The following is a 19,849-nucleotide window of genomic DNA, read 5'->3' as shown; positions in this document are numbered from 1 at the left end:
CTCCTGACTCCTGCCAATATTTCGCAGTATTGTTCAGCCCAATATAAATGAGACAGAATGCAGCTCCAGATGAAAACTGCAATATTTCACTGGAAATCTGATTCAGCATTTTAATAAAACAAAACCTCTCAGGATCCTTAGTGTGAAATGAGGAATCAGGGCCAAGGCTGGAGAGGAGCTCATTACAAATACTCATGTCACTGTCGTTAAGTACAATTTTTGGGATGACTGTGCTTTTTTGAGTAGATTTTTAAACCTGTACTTGTACTTGTAACTGAGTAAAGTTCTGGTCATGTCATTTTAGTTTATTTTAAAATCTAATCAGGTCTGAGTACCGCACAAGTCCCACTCGTACCATCAGAGCCGGCCCTAGCTTTCAGGGGGCCCTAAGCTGAATTTGTCTCTGGGGCCCCCAACAGTGGATGCCTCCTGACTCAGATATTGGTGCTTCACATTTGACACATTCTGACTCTGCTCTCATCACCTTGACCTGTTGTATTTGTGTTTATATGATCAACATCAGACTGAAAACATCCAAAGTGTCACAACTACCACAGTCATAAGAACACAACACAAACATATAAGGGAGGTCAAGATTTTTGAAATTCTAGACAAGTTTCTGGTGGATTTTAATGTGTCCCAGTTGGTGACAGTGGGCTTACATTTACATTATAAAGGGTCCTTGCACTGGTGTAAACACATAGCTGCCCTCACCTCTGCCTGGCGCAAAAACAAATGTAGCAGCAGCAGCAGATATTTTACTACTATACATATAAAACAAATCCTCCTCTCTAAACTCACACACCCACAGACACTACTTTGTCTTTTATTTTTACTACTTTACACAGACATTCTATATACATTCAGAGGGCATCAAATATATCAAGTACCACCTATGGAATTATGAAAGAAATGATTATTTATTTAACTGCTTTTCTTTATTACATAATTCCAAAGGGCTTGTAATGTAGAAAGTGGTAAAAATAAAGGAAACATTGAATGAGAGGGTGTGTCCAAACGTTTGACTGACAGTGTACCAGCATCGTCTGCTCTGATTGGCCAGAGCTCAGAGAACAAACCAATTATGATTTAAAACATTTTAATTCAGTTTAGTCGACCAAGTTTTCTTTAAAATACTGATCTAAAATACAGCGAAAATTGGGATAAAACGTAACTAAGTTGTACTTTGAATACATGTGTACTTTTTACTTTTACTTAAGTACAAATTTGGAAGCAGTACTTTTACTTTTAATTGAGTATATTTTTATTTTTTTACTAAGGTATAATTTGCTGTACTTTTTCCACCACTATTCAGGCCCTGAATGCACCACGAGATTAGAGACGAACGTTCTTATCGCAGACATTGTGCCTGTGTCGCTCTATAGTTATAATCTGTGACACCAGTGGATCATTTTGTTATAATTTACACATTTTAAATCACAATGTTGACCTAAAACTCCTTAATAAAAGAAACAAGTCCACTCACTTCTGTGTTAGAAAACTGCTGTGCTCAATGGGAGCTGACGTCGCACTCCATCATGCTGTCGGTCCCTCATATGGATAGCTGCACATTACACAAGAGAACAGCTGATTTTATTTTTCATTTGTACCAAAATAACTATGCAGCACATCTGAATTCTACGTGTTGCTGATTAAGAAAATAAAACTGGAGAAGCAACTGCATCTCAGTGGGCGTGTACAAGTGCAGGTGAAAACGGGGGTTGACCTGCAACATGGCGTCTTGAACGCAGGAGAATAAAGATTACTCAAACATGAATCACTCCAAATACAACTTCAGAGGAACAATGACAAGAAAGAACTGTAACATGGTTAAAAACTCTAAAAAGTCCAGTTTGTAGAACAGGTCTGATTTAAAAGGTTTTATGCTCATCTTTCCAAAGGCAACACTGACACCGTGTGGACAAGAGTGTAATTACAGGACATTATCACAGGCCAGATTTAAATAAGTCTAAACTCATTCAGCTTTGAAACATTCAAACTACTTGTGTCTCACTGTGTTAAACAGGGCCGGGCCTGGTTACTAGATCCAAAATCCCCTATGTGTATTGTTTAGTATCTAAGATTAGAGATAGGCTGATATATCAATTAGTCAATATATTGGGCCGATAAATGGACTTTTTAGCCCAGTGGGTCATTAAATCTCCAGCACAGGTCGATGTTTTGTTTTTTCTGATATTTCTAAATGTAAGATTTTTTCCTATTCACCTGCAGCGTCTCACTATGTACAATAAGACCCAACAACATGAACATGAAAATCACCTGCTGCATTCACAATTTCATAGGCAACTACAGACTCATCAGCCAACACGTAAGCAGAGCAAATATGGGACAAGAGCCAATCCAAAGAACACGGGAAGCTTTTCCAATGAACCTTGCTTCATCTGTTGTGAAGCTGGACATTGGAGACAGGAGAGCCCTCTACACCATAAGCCCTCTGTATTTGAAAGGTGAGCATGAATTTAGTTTGGCTGTTTTTTTGCTTTACATAATATCTCAGACAGGGACCTACTTGGAGTTATCTCTAGACTAGGGTTTAGGGGTCATTATGGCTAACTACCAAACAGTCATTGCCCCTGTAGTTGTGACGAGCTAGTGAACAGTCAAACAGGTGAAACAGTCCCTAATATTTAGTGAACAGTCACTAGGTGAAATCCTGCCTAGGGTTATTAATAACTGATAAAAGGCAAAAGCGTGAGAGTCCCTGTGTAGTTACATGTAAGGACGGCTGAACTTTTCTCATGAAGAAGAGCAAAAGGGGCAGTGCACCTACATCAGGTCTAAGAATGCAGATATTAAGTGCAAAACGCACAAAGACAAATTTAAATGTTTGTCATGTCAACACAACAATGGCACTAATATTGATCAAATTTACAAGATTTGACTTTGAATGATCTCACTGCTGTAATTCACACACAATGTAAAGTGTGAAGAACTGTAGGATGGGGGAAATGGGGGAAAACATGGGAAAAAACTAAACAAAATCAGAAAAAAAACAAGTGTGTGACACCAGCAGTCAACTTTATGTTTGTGTGTCCTTGGATCTGATCAGTCAGACTGTGTGATGCAAGGTGTGTTATTGGAAAATGTGTGTTTAACATTTGAACTTTTGTAAACAGTCAACAAGAAAATGACTGGACCTGAACCAAAAGCACCTCCTGAGCAGGAGGACACATGGTCTTCTCTTGAGCAGGAGGACACATGGTCTTCTCTTGAGCAGGAGGACACATGCTCTTCTCTTGAGCAGGAGGACACATGGTCTTCTCTTGGTCAGAATCAGACCTGCATCATTAAATCCATCCTTCTGTTTCACTGTCACTGGAGGAAAACTTCAGAAAAGTACAGTCATTCACTTATTTTTATGTGACTCAAAAGAACTTGACCTGATCCTCGTGTCCCCAAACACAGCCCTGAAGTCGACACATGGGCTGAAGGAAAACTCCAGAGACAAGCTGTGGCCAGAGAGATGCCAAGCTGCGTGCTCAGAGGGAGGACAAAGGGACAGAGGACAGGCGAAGGGAAAGATTTAACTGAACAGCACCACCAACAGCATTCATTTTGTGACTACAAATCATATTGGATAAGGACAAACTAAACTGAACACAACAATGAACTGTTTCATTTTCCTCCATCTCAGTAACAGTAATGGACCTGACTTCATCTCCATGAGCTCTGTTTGGATCCACAACAGTGAATGTTTCTGTGCATGTTCTATTTGTGACAGTGATTGTTTATAAAATATGATTACCGGTAATGAATAATCAAAAGGGAGAAAGTGTGATAAGTACACTCACCTGAAGGATTATTAGGAACACCATACTAATACGGTGTTTGACCCCCTTTCGCCTTCAGAACTGCCTTAATTCTACGTGGCATTGATTCAACAAGGTGCTGATTCATTCTTTAGAAATGTTGGCCCATATTGATAGGAGCATCTTGCAGTTGATGGAGATTTGTGGGATGCACATCCAGGGCACGAAGCTCCCGTTCCACCACATCCCAAAGATGCTCTATGGGGTTGAGATCTGGTGACTGTGGGGGCCATTGTAGTACAGTGAACTCATTGTCATGTTCAGGAAACCAATTTGAAATGATTGGAGCTTTTTGACATGGTGCATTATCCTGCTGGAAGTAGCCATCAGAGGATGGGTACATGGTGGTCATGAAGGGATGGACATGGTCAGAAACAATGTTCAGGTAGCCCGTGGCATTTAAACGATGCCCAATTGGCACAAAGGGACCTAAAGTGTGCCAAGAAAACATCCCCCACACCATTACACCACCACCACCAGCCTGCACAGTGGTAACAAGGCATGATGGATCCATGTTCTCATTCTGTTTACACCAAATTCTGACTCTACCATTTGAATGTCTCAACAGAAATCGAGACTCATCAGACCAGGTAACATTTTTCCAGTCTTCAACTGTCCAATTTTGGTGAGCTCGTGCAAATTGTAGCCTCTTTTTCCTATTTGTAGTGGAGATGAGTGGTACCCGGTGGGGTCTTCTGCTGTTGTAGCCCATCCGCCTCAAGGTTGTGCGTGTTGTGGCTTCACAAATGCTTTGCTGCATTCCTCGGTTGTAACGAGTGGTTATTTCAGTCAACGTTGCCCTTCTATCAGCTTGAATCACTCGGTCCATTCTCCTCTGACCTCTAGCATCAACAAGGCATTTTCGCCCACAGGACTGGGCAGACTGGATGTTTTTCCCTTTTCACACCATTCTTTGTAAACCCTAGAAATGGTTGTGCGTGAAAATCCCAGTAACTGAGCAGATTGTGAAATACTCAGACCGGCCCGTCTGGCACCAACACCCATGCCACGCTCAAAATTGCTTAAATCACCTTTCTTTCCCATTCTGACATTCGGTTTGGAGTTCAGGAGATTGTCTTGACCAGGACCACACCCCTAAATGCATTGAAGCAACTGCCATGTGATTGGTTGATTAGATAATTGCATTGAGGAGAAATTGAACAGGTGTTCCTAATAATCCTTTATGTGAGTGTAAGTTCAAGTTGTGAAGTAAAAATATTCTTACCATATGTCTTTGTGTAAATGCAGCGTTTGGTGTCTTGTCCTCAGGTGTAAAAATTCATTATCTCATGGGTGTGAAACAAAAGTGACTGCTTTGAAATGTATGTAGCATTGTCATTCTCTATATAATGTATGTAAAGCTCAGATGCTCTGGAGGAGACTAAGGACCAGGGGGAGAGATGCTCTAGACCCAGAGGGACTTGAGAGGCAGGGAGTTTACCAGTCTGTGGTCAGGGCAGGTCTGGGCCCTGTCCTGTCAATATCTGCCGAAACAGAGACTAAACCTTTTTTTTTTTTTATTTCAAAACTCACCGCGCTTCACAAATTGGTTGCTTTTCATCTAGAATTGTAATTTTTCCATAACACAAAAATCACATTTCAGAACATGTTTATACAGATCGAAACTACAGGCAGCTGGCTCTGCTCCTTTGCTCCTCTGCTTCTGCTCCTCTGTCTGAGTCCTGACTCCAGTACAGTTTGTGCAAATCAGATTGAATCCAGTGTCTGAAATCTTTAACTCAAACCTTAATGTCTAAACACACAGAGCCTGTTTATAGGAGACACCTCCTCTCCACCAAGTCCTCAACGACTCACGATTCACCAAACATTTAACCTGCCCAGGAGCGTTCACATCTAAGACAGAAATCTGAATCTTTAAACCAATTGAATGCATTTCAGAACATGTTTGTAGAGGTCTGAACTACAGGGTTAGCAGTAAAGGTCGACCAATATGGGTTTTTCATGGCCGATACAATACAGATTGTTTTGAATCCAGAGCAACCGATGGCTGATAAGATCTGCTGATATTTTTGTCCTATTTTGATAATTTGCCCCATAAATATATGATTTAAAATGAATACTAACGTAAATACAGTTTGTACTTTTTACTACTCTACATAGTGTAATTTTGTGTATTTTTAGACATCCACAACAATGTTTTTTGTTAGTAACCCATAGTGGAGCTGTATAACACGGGTAAGGCATCTGACGCACGGGTAGGGCATCTGACGCATGGGTAGGGCATCTGACATACGGGTAGGGCATCTGACATACGGGTAGGGCATCTGAGACACAGGAGATTGTGATAACATCTGAAGTCTGGAGCTCAGAGGGAAGTGTCCATCATTAAGACTCATTACTGAGCTGTTTCCTTCCTTTTTAAACTAAACCACAGAAATCCAACAGTGACGTGTGATCACCTGAGCACAATACGGTTTATTAAGGTTACATTAATGCAGTTCACTTCAAATTTCACATTCAAAACATCAAAGTCTAAACTCTACACATTTTAAAGGGCCTGTTTTTGTTTTTTCCCCATGTATTTGAACAAAATGTGCCTCAGTACAGACATATTGTATAAGCAGCTCTTGAGGTCAGAACAGGTCTGCTGTGTTTTGCTGCATCTAAATATAAAGTCTTTTATTGTCTGAGAATCAGGAAATGCATGTTGCGTTTACATGTTATTTACCATCACATAGTCCTATCGACTAGTTCAGTACATGAGAGGTGGAACAATCAGTTTTGGAGGCTAATATTTATTTATTCATATTTGTTGTATTTCTTGTGCTAGTGGGGAACTCATTAGCCTGTTTTAACTATATTACAGATTTTGAGTTTTGTTTTTTTTTGGGGCATATTTCTGCTTTAGGGTTACTGGGTCAGTGGCACTTCAATATTCTTGCTCTCCTCTAGAGCAATGATGTTTTTGGGCTGTCAATGGGCAACATGGACTTTCAACTCCCTCCAAAGATTTTCTATGGGGTTGGGATCTGGAGACCGGCTAGGCCACTCCAGGACCTAATGAAGCCTGCTGCGTTGCCTGGGCAGTGTGTTTGGGATCAATGTCATGCTGAAAGACCCAGCCACGTTTCATCTTCAATGTCCTTGCTGATAGATACATGGCCCCATTCATTCTTTCCTTTACACGGATCAGTCGTCCTGGTCTCTTTGCAGAAAAACAGCCCCAAAGCATGATGTTTCCACCCCCATGTTTCACACTAGGTATGGTTTTCTTTTGATGCATTCTTTCTCCAAACATGGTAAGTTTAGTTTTTACCAAAAAGTTCTATTTTGGTTTCATCTGACCATATGACTTTCTTCCAATCCTCTTCTGGATCATCCAAATAGCAAACTTCAGATGGGCCTGGACATGCACTGGCTTGAGCAGGGGGACATGTCTGGCAGTGCAGGATTTCAGTCCCTGGCGGCGTAATGTGTTACTGATTTTGTTACTTTGGTCCCAGCTCTCTGCAGATCATTCACTAGGTCCCCCCATGTGGTTCTGGGATTTTTTTTTCATGAAAAATCCTATAATGAGATTTCCTGGATTCTTTCCCCTCATTCTGTCTCTCATAATTGATGTGTACCTAGAATGAAATACAGCCTCTCTCATCTTTTTAAGTGGGAGAACTTGCGCAATTGGTTGTTGACTAAATACGTTTTTGCCCCACTATATATAAATAAATATAGCTAACTTGCTAGCTGCCCTATTCCTTATAGGAAGTGATCATGGGTGCACTTCTGGCTTCAATTCACCCAAAGCTGTCGCCCCCTCTCTGTGTGACTGCTGCAGTGAGGCCCATCATTTTGGTCTTAAAATGTTTGCATTGACCCACTCTACATGATCCTGGTGTTTTTATTTCACTATTTCTGTCTGTAAATCAAGATATGAACATTAATACCAGACAACTGAGGTTTCTTCCTTCCTCTCCTACTAACATTAGCAACCAGTTTGATTGACAGCATCACTCAGCGCCTGCCCCCTGCTAAACCAGCTGTGCGGGCGTTACCTTCAACAGCCTGGCTCCAGAGTGGCTCTTTGGTTGCTATGATACTCGCGGTTAAAACTCAGCTCCAAATTGGCCCTTGTAACAGCTACTTTTGATGAGCTTCATTTGACTGGAGCCGAACGCTGTGGGTGACGTCACACTCACTGAGTCCACGACAGATGAGAAGTGAGAAGTGAGATGTCATTGTGTTTTTGATGAAAACACTCAGTATGTTCCACCAAGATGTTCTCAAGCAGCTTCTCTTCAGCTCTATCTGGGCACAGTTTTGGAAACATCTCACATTCTCTGCATTTCTTGATCCAAACAACTACTCGAATAATCACTAGATACAGCCCTGTAATAATCATTAAATCGTGATATTCCTTCTGACAGTAATGGTGACACTAAACTCTGATCCTCTGACGTCATCCTCGCCTCTGAGTGCTTTGTAACTGTTTTGTAACTGTTGTGTTTTGTCGTTCCAGATGTTGTTGCGGTTGCTGTGTGTGTCTGTGGCTCTGCTCCTCGGACTCTGTGCAGCTCAGAAAGGTCAGTCCGGACCTCGTTTCTCTCATTTGGTCTCATTTTTAAACACATCCTCATGTTTCAGATTAAACTCATATGTTTGACTTTAGCTTTGTTTCACAGACGTCATGATCTGGAGAGAGGCTTTTTCTAAACTCATTTTGAACAACAGTCATGATTCTGTCTGCTTTTCATTATGCCACCATTTTAAGTTTAGTCTTGGTTCATTTCACTAGAATTTGATAGAAATTCAGTCCTGCTTTAGTCCTGGTTTAGTCCTGTTTTAGTCCTACTTTAGAGAGATAGTTCCTCTGTTCTGACTGTTGTGACTGATGCAGTTTCTCTTTGTTCCTGCAGAGGGCAGTATTTGTACCAAGGCCAATGCTCAGTCATGTGGGGAGTGCATCCAGGTGTCAGAGACGTGCGGCTGGTGCTCCGACGAGGTAAGAACATGATTTTGGTACTAAAGAATAGAATACTCAATACTGATTCCGATACCACAGTGATAATAAAAACACTCTTTCTTCTGACAATAGAATGTGATTTTCAACATTAAATGGTAGTATTTACTTTTCTGTTCCCATGTGGCCTTATATCTGTGTAATCCCTCAGTGTCCAGTAGGTTAATATTAGTGGTCCATGGGTGTGTAATAGTCTGTGTGTCTTATACTTGTTCTGATACAGCTCAAGATCATTCTAAAGATATTCAGGGAAGGTTCATTTCTGTCCTGTAAATGTGACTTTTCAGCATCGATACCTCAAACGAGTATCTAGTTTCAATACTAGTAAAAACACAATAATACCACATAATTGTAGATCAATTTTGGAAGGGACAACGCAATTTTAGAACTGTAAAATTAAAGCCTCAACCTATTATATTTTAGCCCAAAAAGATAAAAGCATGATTTCTTTTTCATATTTGATATTCTTATTGCTCTAAGAAGCATAGAAAAACATGCCTTTTTCTTGTGGGCAGGCTTGCATCTCCACAAACTACTTACTTTGTTGCTTGTTTCCATAGAAATATAGTTTTCTGGCTATAATCTTACACAGTATGGCACAAAACTAATCTATCTCCATGGTGAATGTTCCAGAATATGGTTTTAACTCTACTTACATGGTTTCGTTTAAGGTTTTTTTTTGTTTTTTGTTTTTTTTAGCTTGTTAACATTTTTCCTTATATAGTTATCTTGTGGAAGACAATTTATAGCTCCATTTTGTAATGAATAAAAAAAAAAATTGAAAGAACAAAATCTCATTGTACGTGTAGTTTAGACCACTACAATCATGTCCCTGTGTGTCAGATGCCCTCCCTCTGTCTCCATGGGGTCTTATTCTGTGTAAAAGCTGCTCTTCCTGTAGTTTAAACCTCTACAATGACACGGCATTGGATTCTTGGATTAGGTTAAAGTTCAGAGTTCAGTCTTCAAATCTAATGGCAATAAAATCACAATCCAATTTTTTTTTGCTAAAATTGTGTTTCACCCAATGCAAAAGTCAAGCTGCAGATTCTTTAATATTTTGTTCTATTTGCAGAATTTCCTGAGCGTTGATGAGTCTATATCTGCTCGCTGCGATGACCTCCAGTCCCTCTTGAATCGCAACTGTCCTCCAGAGAAAATCGAGAATCCGCGAGGAAGCACCAAGATCGACAAGAACCAACCAGTGACCAACCGCAACAAGGAATCCACTGAGAAGCTCAAGCCTGAACAGATCACCCAAATCCAGCCACAGAAACTCACACTCACCCTCAGATCTGGTACAACCACACACTCTGGACTATAGTTCTATGGATAACAGTGCAGATGATAGAATTTGACATCAGTTATTGTGTTTCAGTTCTGGTTTAGTCCCTGGTTTAGTCATACCATTGGGACTAAACCATGGGGCAAGTTGATCTGCTGACCTAAGAGTGCGCGAGGGGGCGTAAGGATGGATCAGGTCAGCGAGGTAGGAGGGCGCTAGGCCATGCAAACACTTAAAGGATAAATAAAATAATTTTGAGATCAACTCTAAAGCACAACGGAAGCCAATGGAGCAAAGCTAAAATCGGTGAGACGCTCCTTAGCATTCCGTGTCATTTTGGTGAAATTGCCTTTGTTCTGACCTCTCCAAATTAAAATGATCACCATTATTGAATCCTTAGTAGTAAATACACAAGTTTGGGGTCAGGAACAGCATCCAGCCCATCAAATCATTGATTCTACAAAGGGGAGAGTGGGGCGTACTCTTTCAGTCACCTGTAGCACTCATTCGTTGTCCGAGGCTCCAGTAACCCACAGCCCCCACCTTACTGGCCAACTCAGTCACAAATTAACAAGTTTGTTTTGCACTGAGGAACAAAGTTGGCGCTGTCAGAAGTTTATCATGCTTGAAATCGACAAAAGAAATGCAAAAAAGTGACAGAGCAGAGTTAACTTTTCTGCAGCAGATTGGACATGGAGGATCTAACTTCTTTTGTGGGCATAATTTCTTGACTGGATTATATTCTCTGGACCTTTACGGAACGAATGAGACCAACTTAATATGTTGATGTTTGACAGAACCAGAGCGCTCAATGGTAAGTGAAGTCCAAATCCACATTTCTGACTTCTCTGTAAAAATGTCCTTCCTGTCAGCACTGTGGTGATTACAGGTGTAAATGGTTTACATATTCAGATAGATGAGTGCCGTAGCTTTCATTTGATGTGTAGATTGTTTGCGTGGGTGACGCAGAAATACACGTACATTGCTGTAAATTGTAACGTAAAGGCGACGGCCGCGGGCCGTCGAAACATCAAGTGGTTAAGAGTTGAGCCGCTGAGTTTAGGACACGTCGCAAATGACAAAGTGCATTTTGGCTGACACCAGCAAACGGCGGTGTAACCATTTCAAAATGTTCTGCTGACAGAACTTAATTTGCTTAGAGTTTTAGATCAGGGTCCATTTTCACACCCAACTTTGACACAACTGGCTTTACCAAAAGTTTTAGTCCCAGTTTTAGTCCCAGTTTTTACCTTTATCTAGTTAAGTTCTACGCAACACTAGTTTTTGTTCGGCCCCTGGTTTGGGGGCCCGTTGTGATGACCACATTATAGTCCTAATCTTGTTTGTTTCCTTCAGGAGAGCCTCAAACCTTCTCTCTGAAGTTCAAGCGTGCCGAGGACTACCCCATAGACCTGTACTACCTCATGGACCTGTCCTCCTCCATGAAAGACGATCTGGAGAACGTCAAGAACCTGGGGACTGATCTCATGAAGGAGATGCAGGCCATCACCACAGACTTCAGGATCGGTGAGGAGCAGATTTATGTGTAAACTAGGAGAGGAGAGGAGGGAGGAAAGAAGTGGAGGAAAGAAGAAGGAGGCCATTACCATCGATTATAGGATCAGTGATCAGACTTCAGAATTGGTGAGACACAGATTTATGGAGAGAGAGAGGGGAAAAAAGAATGTCTAACAAAGCGAGACTTCAGGATCAGAGTTGTAAAAAGTGCTTATTAACTCATAGAGGTGAATAATTAGAATGCTCAGAATGCAGAAGCTAAGTGAGGAATAACTCTGGACCACTGCAAACTATTTAAAATGAACTAGTTTGGGGTTTGTTTTTGTTTTTTTGGTGGACTAAAGACATGCTGCTGGGCAGTTCTTTGACTAAAAAGGTGGAGTGGCAAAAGCTCAAAAAACTATTGCATATCTCTATCTGACCCAAACGGTACTCATAAGATTACACCTACGGGGGATTTCAGGCCAAAAGAACTATTTATATAAATACACTCCCAGTTTCCTAGTACTTTTTTCTGCATAAAGACCTGCCTTTTTGCATTTAAATACCAAAAAATCTTCAGCTAAATCACTCACCTCTCCTTTCTGCTGCAGTCTGAAATCCAAAATCACGATTATTATTCTGAGTCACTCCTTCCCGTCTTCCTTCCCTTGTCATCTGCAGGTTTTGGTTCTTTTGTGGAGAAGACGGTGATGCCGTACAACAGCACGACTCCTGCACGCCTCATAAACCCCTGCACCGGGAACCAGAACTGTACCAGCGCGTTCAGCTACAAGAACGTGCTCAAACTCACAGACAGAGGAGACGAATTCAACCGCCTGGTGAGCCAACAGCAGATCTCCGGCAACCTGGACTCTCCAGAGGGCGGGTTCGATGCCATCATGCAGGTGGCAGTCTGTGAGGTGAGAGAACAGGACCAAATCGGGGTCTGAATCAGTATTCTCTGGAGAGGGGGTTTGACGCTATCATGCAGGTAGCCATGTGTGAGGTGAGATGAGGAACCTGGGCTAGAACTCAAACAAGAACCCAGACTAGAACCTGGACTCTGTGGAAAGGAGCTTTGATGGTATCATGCAGGTGGCAGTGTCTGAAGTGAGGGGCTAGGACCAGGCCTGGGGTCGCGACTGCTCCCATTTAGAAATGCTTGAGACGGGGACCAGGTGTTTTTAAAATCAGTACTGAATGTGTCTCAGATGCATGACTAGGCTCCACGCTCCAAGCTATCTGCTCCTGGGCTCGTGTAGGGCTGTGTAGAGCTCTTGTGCATGTGATACTGATTGCATACAGCAGGTGGCAATATGTTTTTCTTGGAGCACGGAGCCCAGCCAAGCATCTACAGCACTACAGAGTCCATTTGGTTCTGATTTTTTTTTTAAACTCCCTTTTAGAAATGTGCTTAGCCACTGGGACTAGACCGGGAGTCCGTCGGGACCAGGGACTAAAACCATCCAGGGTATAGTCAGGTGGGTGGGCATCTGACACAGAGATATAGAAAGATGGAGGGGCATCTGACACACTCTTTCTTTCACAGGAGCAGATTGGTTGGAGGAACGTCACGCGGCTCTTGGTCTTCTCCACAGACGCTGGGTTCCATTTTACCGGAGACAGAAAACTGGGCAGGATCTTTCATCCCAACGACGGGAAGTGTCACCTGGAGAACAACACGTACACCATGAGCCACTACTACGTACGGGATTATGATTATTTAAACCAGAAACATCAAAGAGGGGGTATTTAGCAAAATCGACTGTTATAATGTTGTTACCTCAGCAAAAATATGTCTGTAGAGGTTTTACGTATGTTTGCATGTTTGAGTAATGTCTCTCCAGGGCCCTATTTGAACCCTCTTCACGGTTAGCAGTACGGGCCTGTACAAGGCTCCGCCCACTCATTCTCTCACATGACAATTCTCTACAAATATACAAAACAATACACTACAACTTCACAATCCTGATGCAGTAGTTTCATTAACGTTAGTGTTAATGTTAATATGTTCTTTTGGCAAATGTAGAACTTTCAAAATGATAAAAGGTAACATGGTGATCTAAAGATGTTATGTGTTAGCAGTTAATACCTCAGACATAAAATCCCCCTCTTTAACATTGGAGAGAAGAGTGGAGTCTATAAGCTAAAAGGACTGAACCATAGAACAAAGTGTACTCTATGTTATGTAACTATTAGTGCCAGTGGTGAGTAATGACATTTTCTTCTGTACAAGCTCAAAACACTAAATCTGAAATGTGAAAGAATAACTATAAAAGTCTACAACTCTGCTAAATATTTAGTTTGTACCTGGCATCTGAAACCAGTGAACAGTTAAACCACAGGGACACTGCAGACACACTCACCTTCATCACTGATGCAGACTTTGAATCAGATACAGATGAACCAAACCTGTCTCTCCTTAAACATCATGTTTCTGACTCTGTGAGGAAATGATTATTATTGTGAGGAGAAAACAACAGCTCCACGGACAAAAATGAGACAATAAAATCAAAGGAAGCACATATTTAGCCTGCTGTTTTGCCCATAGTTCTGCCTCAGTGTCACTCTGTCAAATGTTGAGGGACATTTTTCAAAATAAAATGATGTCAGTGGAGAACCTCTCTACCTGACAATAAGCTGGAAGATGTCATAGAGAGTTTTAAATGTGATGGTGTTTGTGCTTCAGGATTACCCCTCCATTGCTCACTTGGCGCAGAAACTGAACGACCACAACATCCAGACCATCTTCGCCGTGACAGAGGACTTCCAGCCCGTCTATAAGGTCTGTCCCCTCTTTGTCGTCTGTCTACACTGTCCTGTACCCGCCTCGGACCCAAAAAGGGTAAAGTAAACTGCCTGACTCCCCTCCTCTGACTCTCTCCTCTGTATCTTCTGACTCTCTCCTTTAACCCTCTTGTTTTCTTCTCTGACCCCCTCCTTTGTCCACATGGTTTGTCCCACTATCTTGTTCCCTCCTCAGGCCCCAAGCTGCAGAGGAAACACGAGAGAATCAATCAAGAGCTAACCGACCTCAAAAATAACAAACCTAAAGAAAAAGCAACTAGTTATTTAAATTGTTAACTAAAACTGACTGGCCCTTTTAAACCTGTTATTGTATCATCTTTGTGTTTCCTTGTTGTTGGCCCAGACAGTTCTTCTTTGGAAAAAATCTTGAGTAAATATGTCACTTATTGCATCTATTAATCAATAAGGGACTGATTAAAGTTTAAATAAAATTACTCTATACATGATACAACAAGTGAAAAGTGTTATTTTTAATACAAATTTATTGCTCAGTTTAATTTAGACTATGGGGAGGCCGCCATAGTCTCCTACTGATGCAGCAGTCATCAACATTCCCTGCGGGTGTGATGCTAACTGTAGACACTGCTCTGTCTGAGGCTGTGTTAGACTTGAAAGATCTCTGATCTTTAACACAATCTGACCACAAAGAACTGATTTAGCTGGAACTGCAACAGGTGAGCTGATTTGTGCTGTTAAACAAGTCCCTCTCACATAATATTCAGTTACAAGCTAGCATTAGCCAACAGTTTTTCAATTAGGCACGCTCATCTTTTTGCCAAAAATCTCACCTAAACTGAGACAATTAGACACCCCCAGTGTGCAAATGGTTAAGTAATGGGGAAACTCTGTTGTATAACCCAGTCTGTGATTCTCTTGCAGGAGTTGAAAAATCTCATACCAAAGTCAGCTGTGGGAACTTTGTCCTCCAACTCCTCAAATGTCATCAAACTGATCATCGACGCCTACAACGTGAGTCTGTCCTCTGATAGGCCGAGGCAGATCGAGTCTGTCCTCTGATAAGTTGATGCAACTTGAGCCCGTCCTCTGATAGGCTGACATGCCACCAGTCTGTCCTCTGATAGACCAATGCAGCTCCAGTCTGTCCTCTGATAGGCTGACACAACATTTGGCTGTTCTTTCAGGGAAACTGTGGCTACAACAGTGTCACCACCACTAAGTGATGAGTGAATAATGCCAAACATTGTAAAGCAGCTTGTTTAAGGATAATGTATTATCATCTTTAGTGTAAATACAAAATACTGGCACAGGCTCATTTCTCCATAAGGACAGTAAAATCTACTTTAACTCCAGTTACTGAAGTATTACAATATCACAAAATTCTGCAGTATGCCTCCTGGAAATTTCAGATTTCCTAAACTCTGTGTTTGGGTCCAGTCGCTGTCATTGGAGGTGATCCTGGAGAACAGCAGACTTCCTGAAGGTATGTCCATTTCCTACAAGTCCCACTGTAAGAACGGAGCCGAAGGAACTGGAGAGAATGGACGCAAATGCTCCAACATCTCCATCGGTGACGAGGTACAGAGGAGGACAAGGCGTCCTCTGCATCCTTTACTCCATCTGACCCGCTCCTCTACTCCATCTGACCCTCCTCTGCTTCTCTGACCCTCCTTTGCTCCTCTGACCCTCCTCTGCTCCTCTGACCCTCCTTTGCTCCTCTGACCCTCCTCCGCTCCTCTGACCCTCCTCTGCTCCTCTGCTCCTCTGACCCTCCTTTGCTCCTCTGACCCTCCTCTGCTCCTCTGACCCTCCTCTGCTCCTCTTGCTGCAGGTGACCTTTGACATCTCCATTGCGGCTCAGAAGTGCCCAGAGCACGGGAAGTCAGAGGTGATAAAGATCAAACCTCTGGGCTTTAACGAGGAGGTGGAAGTGGTTTTGAACTTCATCTGTGAGTGTGAGTGTTCTCTTGGCGGAGAACCTCAGAGCGAGAAGTGCCATGAAGGAAACGGGACCTTCGAATGCGGAGCCTGCAAGTACGTTGAGAGGAGGAGGAGCATCTGACACTGAGGGGTGGGGGGGTGGGGGACGCCCTTTATTCATGTGTTCAAATATCTGCTATGAGTGCGGTTTGGACCTGTCTACAACTAACTACAGGGCTGTTTACAGGGCTTTGGACGTTAAAGTTCTTACATAGTGTCATAGTTTTGTACATGTACAATATATAGTATATATTATATATATTTTTTTATTTATTTTAACTGGTCACAACATGTGTTGCTTATGAGAGGACTGATTCCAACACACCGCTGGAGGGTTAACCTGGCCAAAAGAAGGAACACTCGCGATTTTTGTGAGTTCACAGAAGTCGGCGCCGAACTAACCAAAGTTCCACTGTTCGACCAATCAGTGTGAAGTATTTTTTGAACGTTCCAATCATTGGCTCCCATTTCTTTCAGCGAGAGCCATCCCAGACTGATAGAACTCAATTGAGAGGGCCACACATCAGTCTAGTGAGAGCCAGGTTACAGCAGGGTGCCACCTACTGATAAAAATACTAGTTGTAGTTTTAAACTACTAGATTTGTTGTGTCAGATGAGTTCAATCCCCCCTCCTCTTGTGTCTGTCATGTTTCAGGTGTAACGAGGGGCGAATTGGGCGTCTCTGTGAGTGCAGCGTATTTGAGATCCAAACTGAAGACCTGGACGCAAACTGCCGAAAAGACAACGGCACCGACATCTGCAGCAACAACGGAGACTGTGTGTGTGGAACGTGTGAGTGCAAGAAACGAGAGAACCCAACAGAGGTCTACAGTGGAAAGTACTGCGAGTGTGACAACTTCAACTGTGACCGCTCCAACAATAAACTGTGCGGAGGTAAGTACAGGAGACGTGAGGAGATGGTCAGAGGAGCAGGGGTTATAATCTGGTTTGCCATAGTTTCAGTCAATGGTTTGTTTTTGCTATGACTAACACAAATATTAGTCATAGCAAAAACTCTATCTTTCCCTCTCTCTCTCTGTCTGGTCCAGGACACGGGCGGTGCGAGTGCAGGAAGTGTATCTGTGATGCTAACTTCACAAGCAGCGCGTGCGACTGCTCTCTGGACCTGACTCCTTGTTTGGCTAAAAACGGTCAGATCTGTAACGGCCGTGGTATCTGTGAGTGTGGCATCTGCAAATGCATTGACCGCAAGTTCCAGGGTCCCACATGTGAACTGTGTCCCACCTGCCCTGGAGTGTGCGCCGAACACAAGTGAGGAGATGGGGGAGGGCATCTCAAGCATGGGAAGGGCATCAGACGCACGGGGAGGGGTTGTGTTTAGTGCCAGGCGTTGAGTGACAGGCATTTAAACCCTTTATTCTTTTCACAGGGCTTGTATTGAGTGCCGGGCATTTGAGACGGGGGAGAAGAAGGAGACGTGTGAGCGTGACTGTAGTTACTTCTCCATGATTAAAGTGAAGGACCTCAGCCGCCTGCCTCAACCCACAGACCAGAGCTTCCCCCTGGCCTACTGCAAAGAGCGAGACCACAACGACTGCTGGTTCTATTTCACCTACAATGGCCACAGCGACACCAAGGAGGTGTATGTGGTCGAGAAACTGGGTATGTGTAAAAGTACTACTGCTGCTACAAGTACTACTATTACTACTACTACTAATACTACTAGTAGGAACTTCTACCACAACCACCACATTGAAACACATCCCGAAGTATTGAATATAAACCCTGTAGTTTAGATCTGTACAAACATGTTCTGAAATGTAATTCAGAACTTGTTTGTACAGATCTAAACTACAGGGTTTATGCAGAGACACAGGGACGGCATCTGACACACAGGGACATTTCAGAACATGTTTGTGCAAATCTAAACTAGTAAACTAAGGTTAGTAGTTGTTATACAGAATAAGACAGGAGTGTAACTGCCCGGGTAGCAACCTTAGAGGTCTTGATGAAGAACAGAGCAGAGCTGAGACGATTTGTTCAGTGCAGACCCAAGTGCATTTATTACCAACACCAAAGAATATTTACAAAAATAGCAGCAAAATTTAAAACCAGCATGGCAGTAAAAGCCTGTACACACAGCACCTTCTCCCAAGCAGACTGAGGTTTGCTCTTTTTATAGAGCCCCTCCCTCAATTGGTTATTCCCACACTGCAGTACAGGTACGTTCCAGCAAATCCAATTATATTGTTAAAAGTTATCTTTAGCAAAACAGTGTTAATCTTTATTCAATCAAACCTGTTAGAAAAAATAGAGTTCTATATTAATTTATCAGTGATAACAGTAGAAAATGAACTAGATAAAAAAGCTAAAATATTTGGACACCCCCCTCCTCAGCACACAGTTGTGAGCCCTGGAACCTTCGCAAACGGCTCCAGTTCCCTGGGAACTCATTTGGCCAGAACACCTAAGATGACAGACAACATAGGTAAGGAGAAATTCAACCAATTCAACTACAATCAATTAGCTGATGCACTTATACTCATGTCTTTTATTACAGGCCACTTCACCTGCAACCGTTTCAATAAATTATAAACATTAAACATCTTTGCGTAGTGTCATTTTGACCTGTTAGCTTTGAACACGCAGAAGGAACAGAGGAGGTGAAGAACACACAGGAGGAACAGAGGAGGTGAAGAACACACAGGAGGAATAGAGGAGGTGAAGAACACACAGGAGGAATAGAGGAGGTGAAGAACACGCAGAAGGAACAGAGGAGGTGAAGAACACGCAGAAGGAACAGAGGAGGTGAAGAACACGCAGAAGGAACAGAGGAGGTGAAGAACACGCAGAAGGAACAGAGGAGGTGAAGAACACACAGGAGGAATAGAGGAGGTGAAGAACACGCAGAAGGAACAGAGGAGGTGAAGAACACGCTGGAGGAACAGGAGGTGAAGAACACGCAGGAGGAATAGAGGAGGTGAAGAACACACAGGAGGAATAGAGGAGGTGAAGAACACGCAGAAGGAACAGAGGAGGTGAAGAACACGCTGGAGGAACAGGAGGTGAAGAACACACAGGGGCCCATATTATGCTATTCATGTTACAATGTTGTTTCCTCATCACAAACAAACCTGGAGTTGTGTTTAGGCTGAGTTCTTCTCTCAAACAGAAAACAATCTGTTCCACCTTGTGGTGTCATGTGGTAATACAGGAAGTGCTTCACTGTGTTTTTAAACTCCATTCACCTTCAATGGAATCATTTGGATCAATTCAGCTCTGAAATGGCCATTTCTACTGAACTAAAGGTAAAAGGAGCTGTTAACTTGAAATCTATCGCTTCATGACATCACAAAGTGGAACAGAGCATTTTGAGCTTTGGAGATGAAGATAGACTAATAATAAAGAGTTACTCAAACATGTGTGAATGAAAGAAAACACAGGAGGACATGACTTAAAGCTCACAGAAGTCAATTTGCATAATCTAGGACCTTTAAGGATGATCAAATGCACAAACTGAACAAGTGTATTCAAAATTCTAAAAACTACACA

The 19,849-nt window shown here is 42.4% G+C and overlaps 1 protein-coding gene across 1 annotated transcript; it reads left to right on the top strand.

Annotated features, from left to right (window-relative positions):
- Positions 1-2,395: 2,395 nt before the first annotated feature.
- Positions 2,396-18,904, top strand: LOC117385445 (integrin beta-1-like). The gene is made up of 16 exons (XM_055228791.1): positions 2,396-2,468; positions 8,305-8,368; positions 8,702-8,787; positions 9,881-10,103; positions 11,447-11,617; positions 12,272-12,510; positions 13,140-13,295; positions 14,280-14,375; positions 15,278-15,367; positions 15,794-15,934; positions 16,188-16,390; positions 16,992-17,230; positions 17,386-17,608; positions 17,727-17,959; positions 18,695-18,785; positions 18,858-18,904. Exons 2-15 carry the CDS (start codon positions 8,305-8,307, stop codon positions 18,766-18,768), a joined length of 2,238 nt encoding a protein of 745 aa, XP_055084766.1. The 5' UTR covers positions 2,396-2,468; the 3' UTR covers positions 18,769-18,785; positions 18,858-18,904.
- Positions 18,905-19,849: the final 945 nt, after the last annotated feature.

Source organism: Periophthalmus magnuspinnatus, chromosome 17 (assembly GCF_009829125.3).
Source record: "Periophthalmus magnuspinnatus isolate fPerMag1 chromosome 17, fPerMag1.2.pri, whole genome shotgun sequence".
In the NCBI taxonomy this organism is placed as follows: Eukaryota; Metazoa; Chordata; class Actinopteri; order Gobiiformes; family Gobiidae; genus Periophthalmus; species Periophthalmus magnuspinnatus.
Note: the sequence above shows the minus strand (reverse complement) of the source record. Positions and strands in the feature narration are given on the sequence as shown.

Bases quoted from the DNA above. Each gene is read 5' to 3' on its own strand.
- LOC117385445 (XM_055228791.1), top strand. From the start codon at position 8,305: ATGTTGTTGCGGTTGCTGTGTGTGTCTGTGGCTCTGCTCCTCGGACTC. The intron at 15,935-16,187 runs GTACAGAGGAGG...CTCTTGCTGCAG, and splicing joins ACATCTCCATCGGTGACGAG to GTGACCTTTGACATCTCCAT. The intron at 17,960-18,694 runs GTATGTGTAAAA...CCCCCTCCTCAG, and splicing joins GTATGTGGTCGAGAAACTGG to CACACAGTTGTGAGCCCTGG.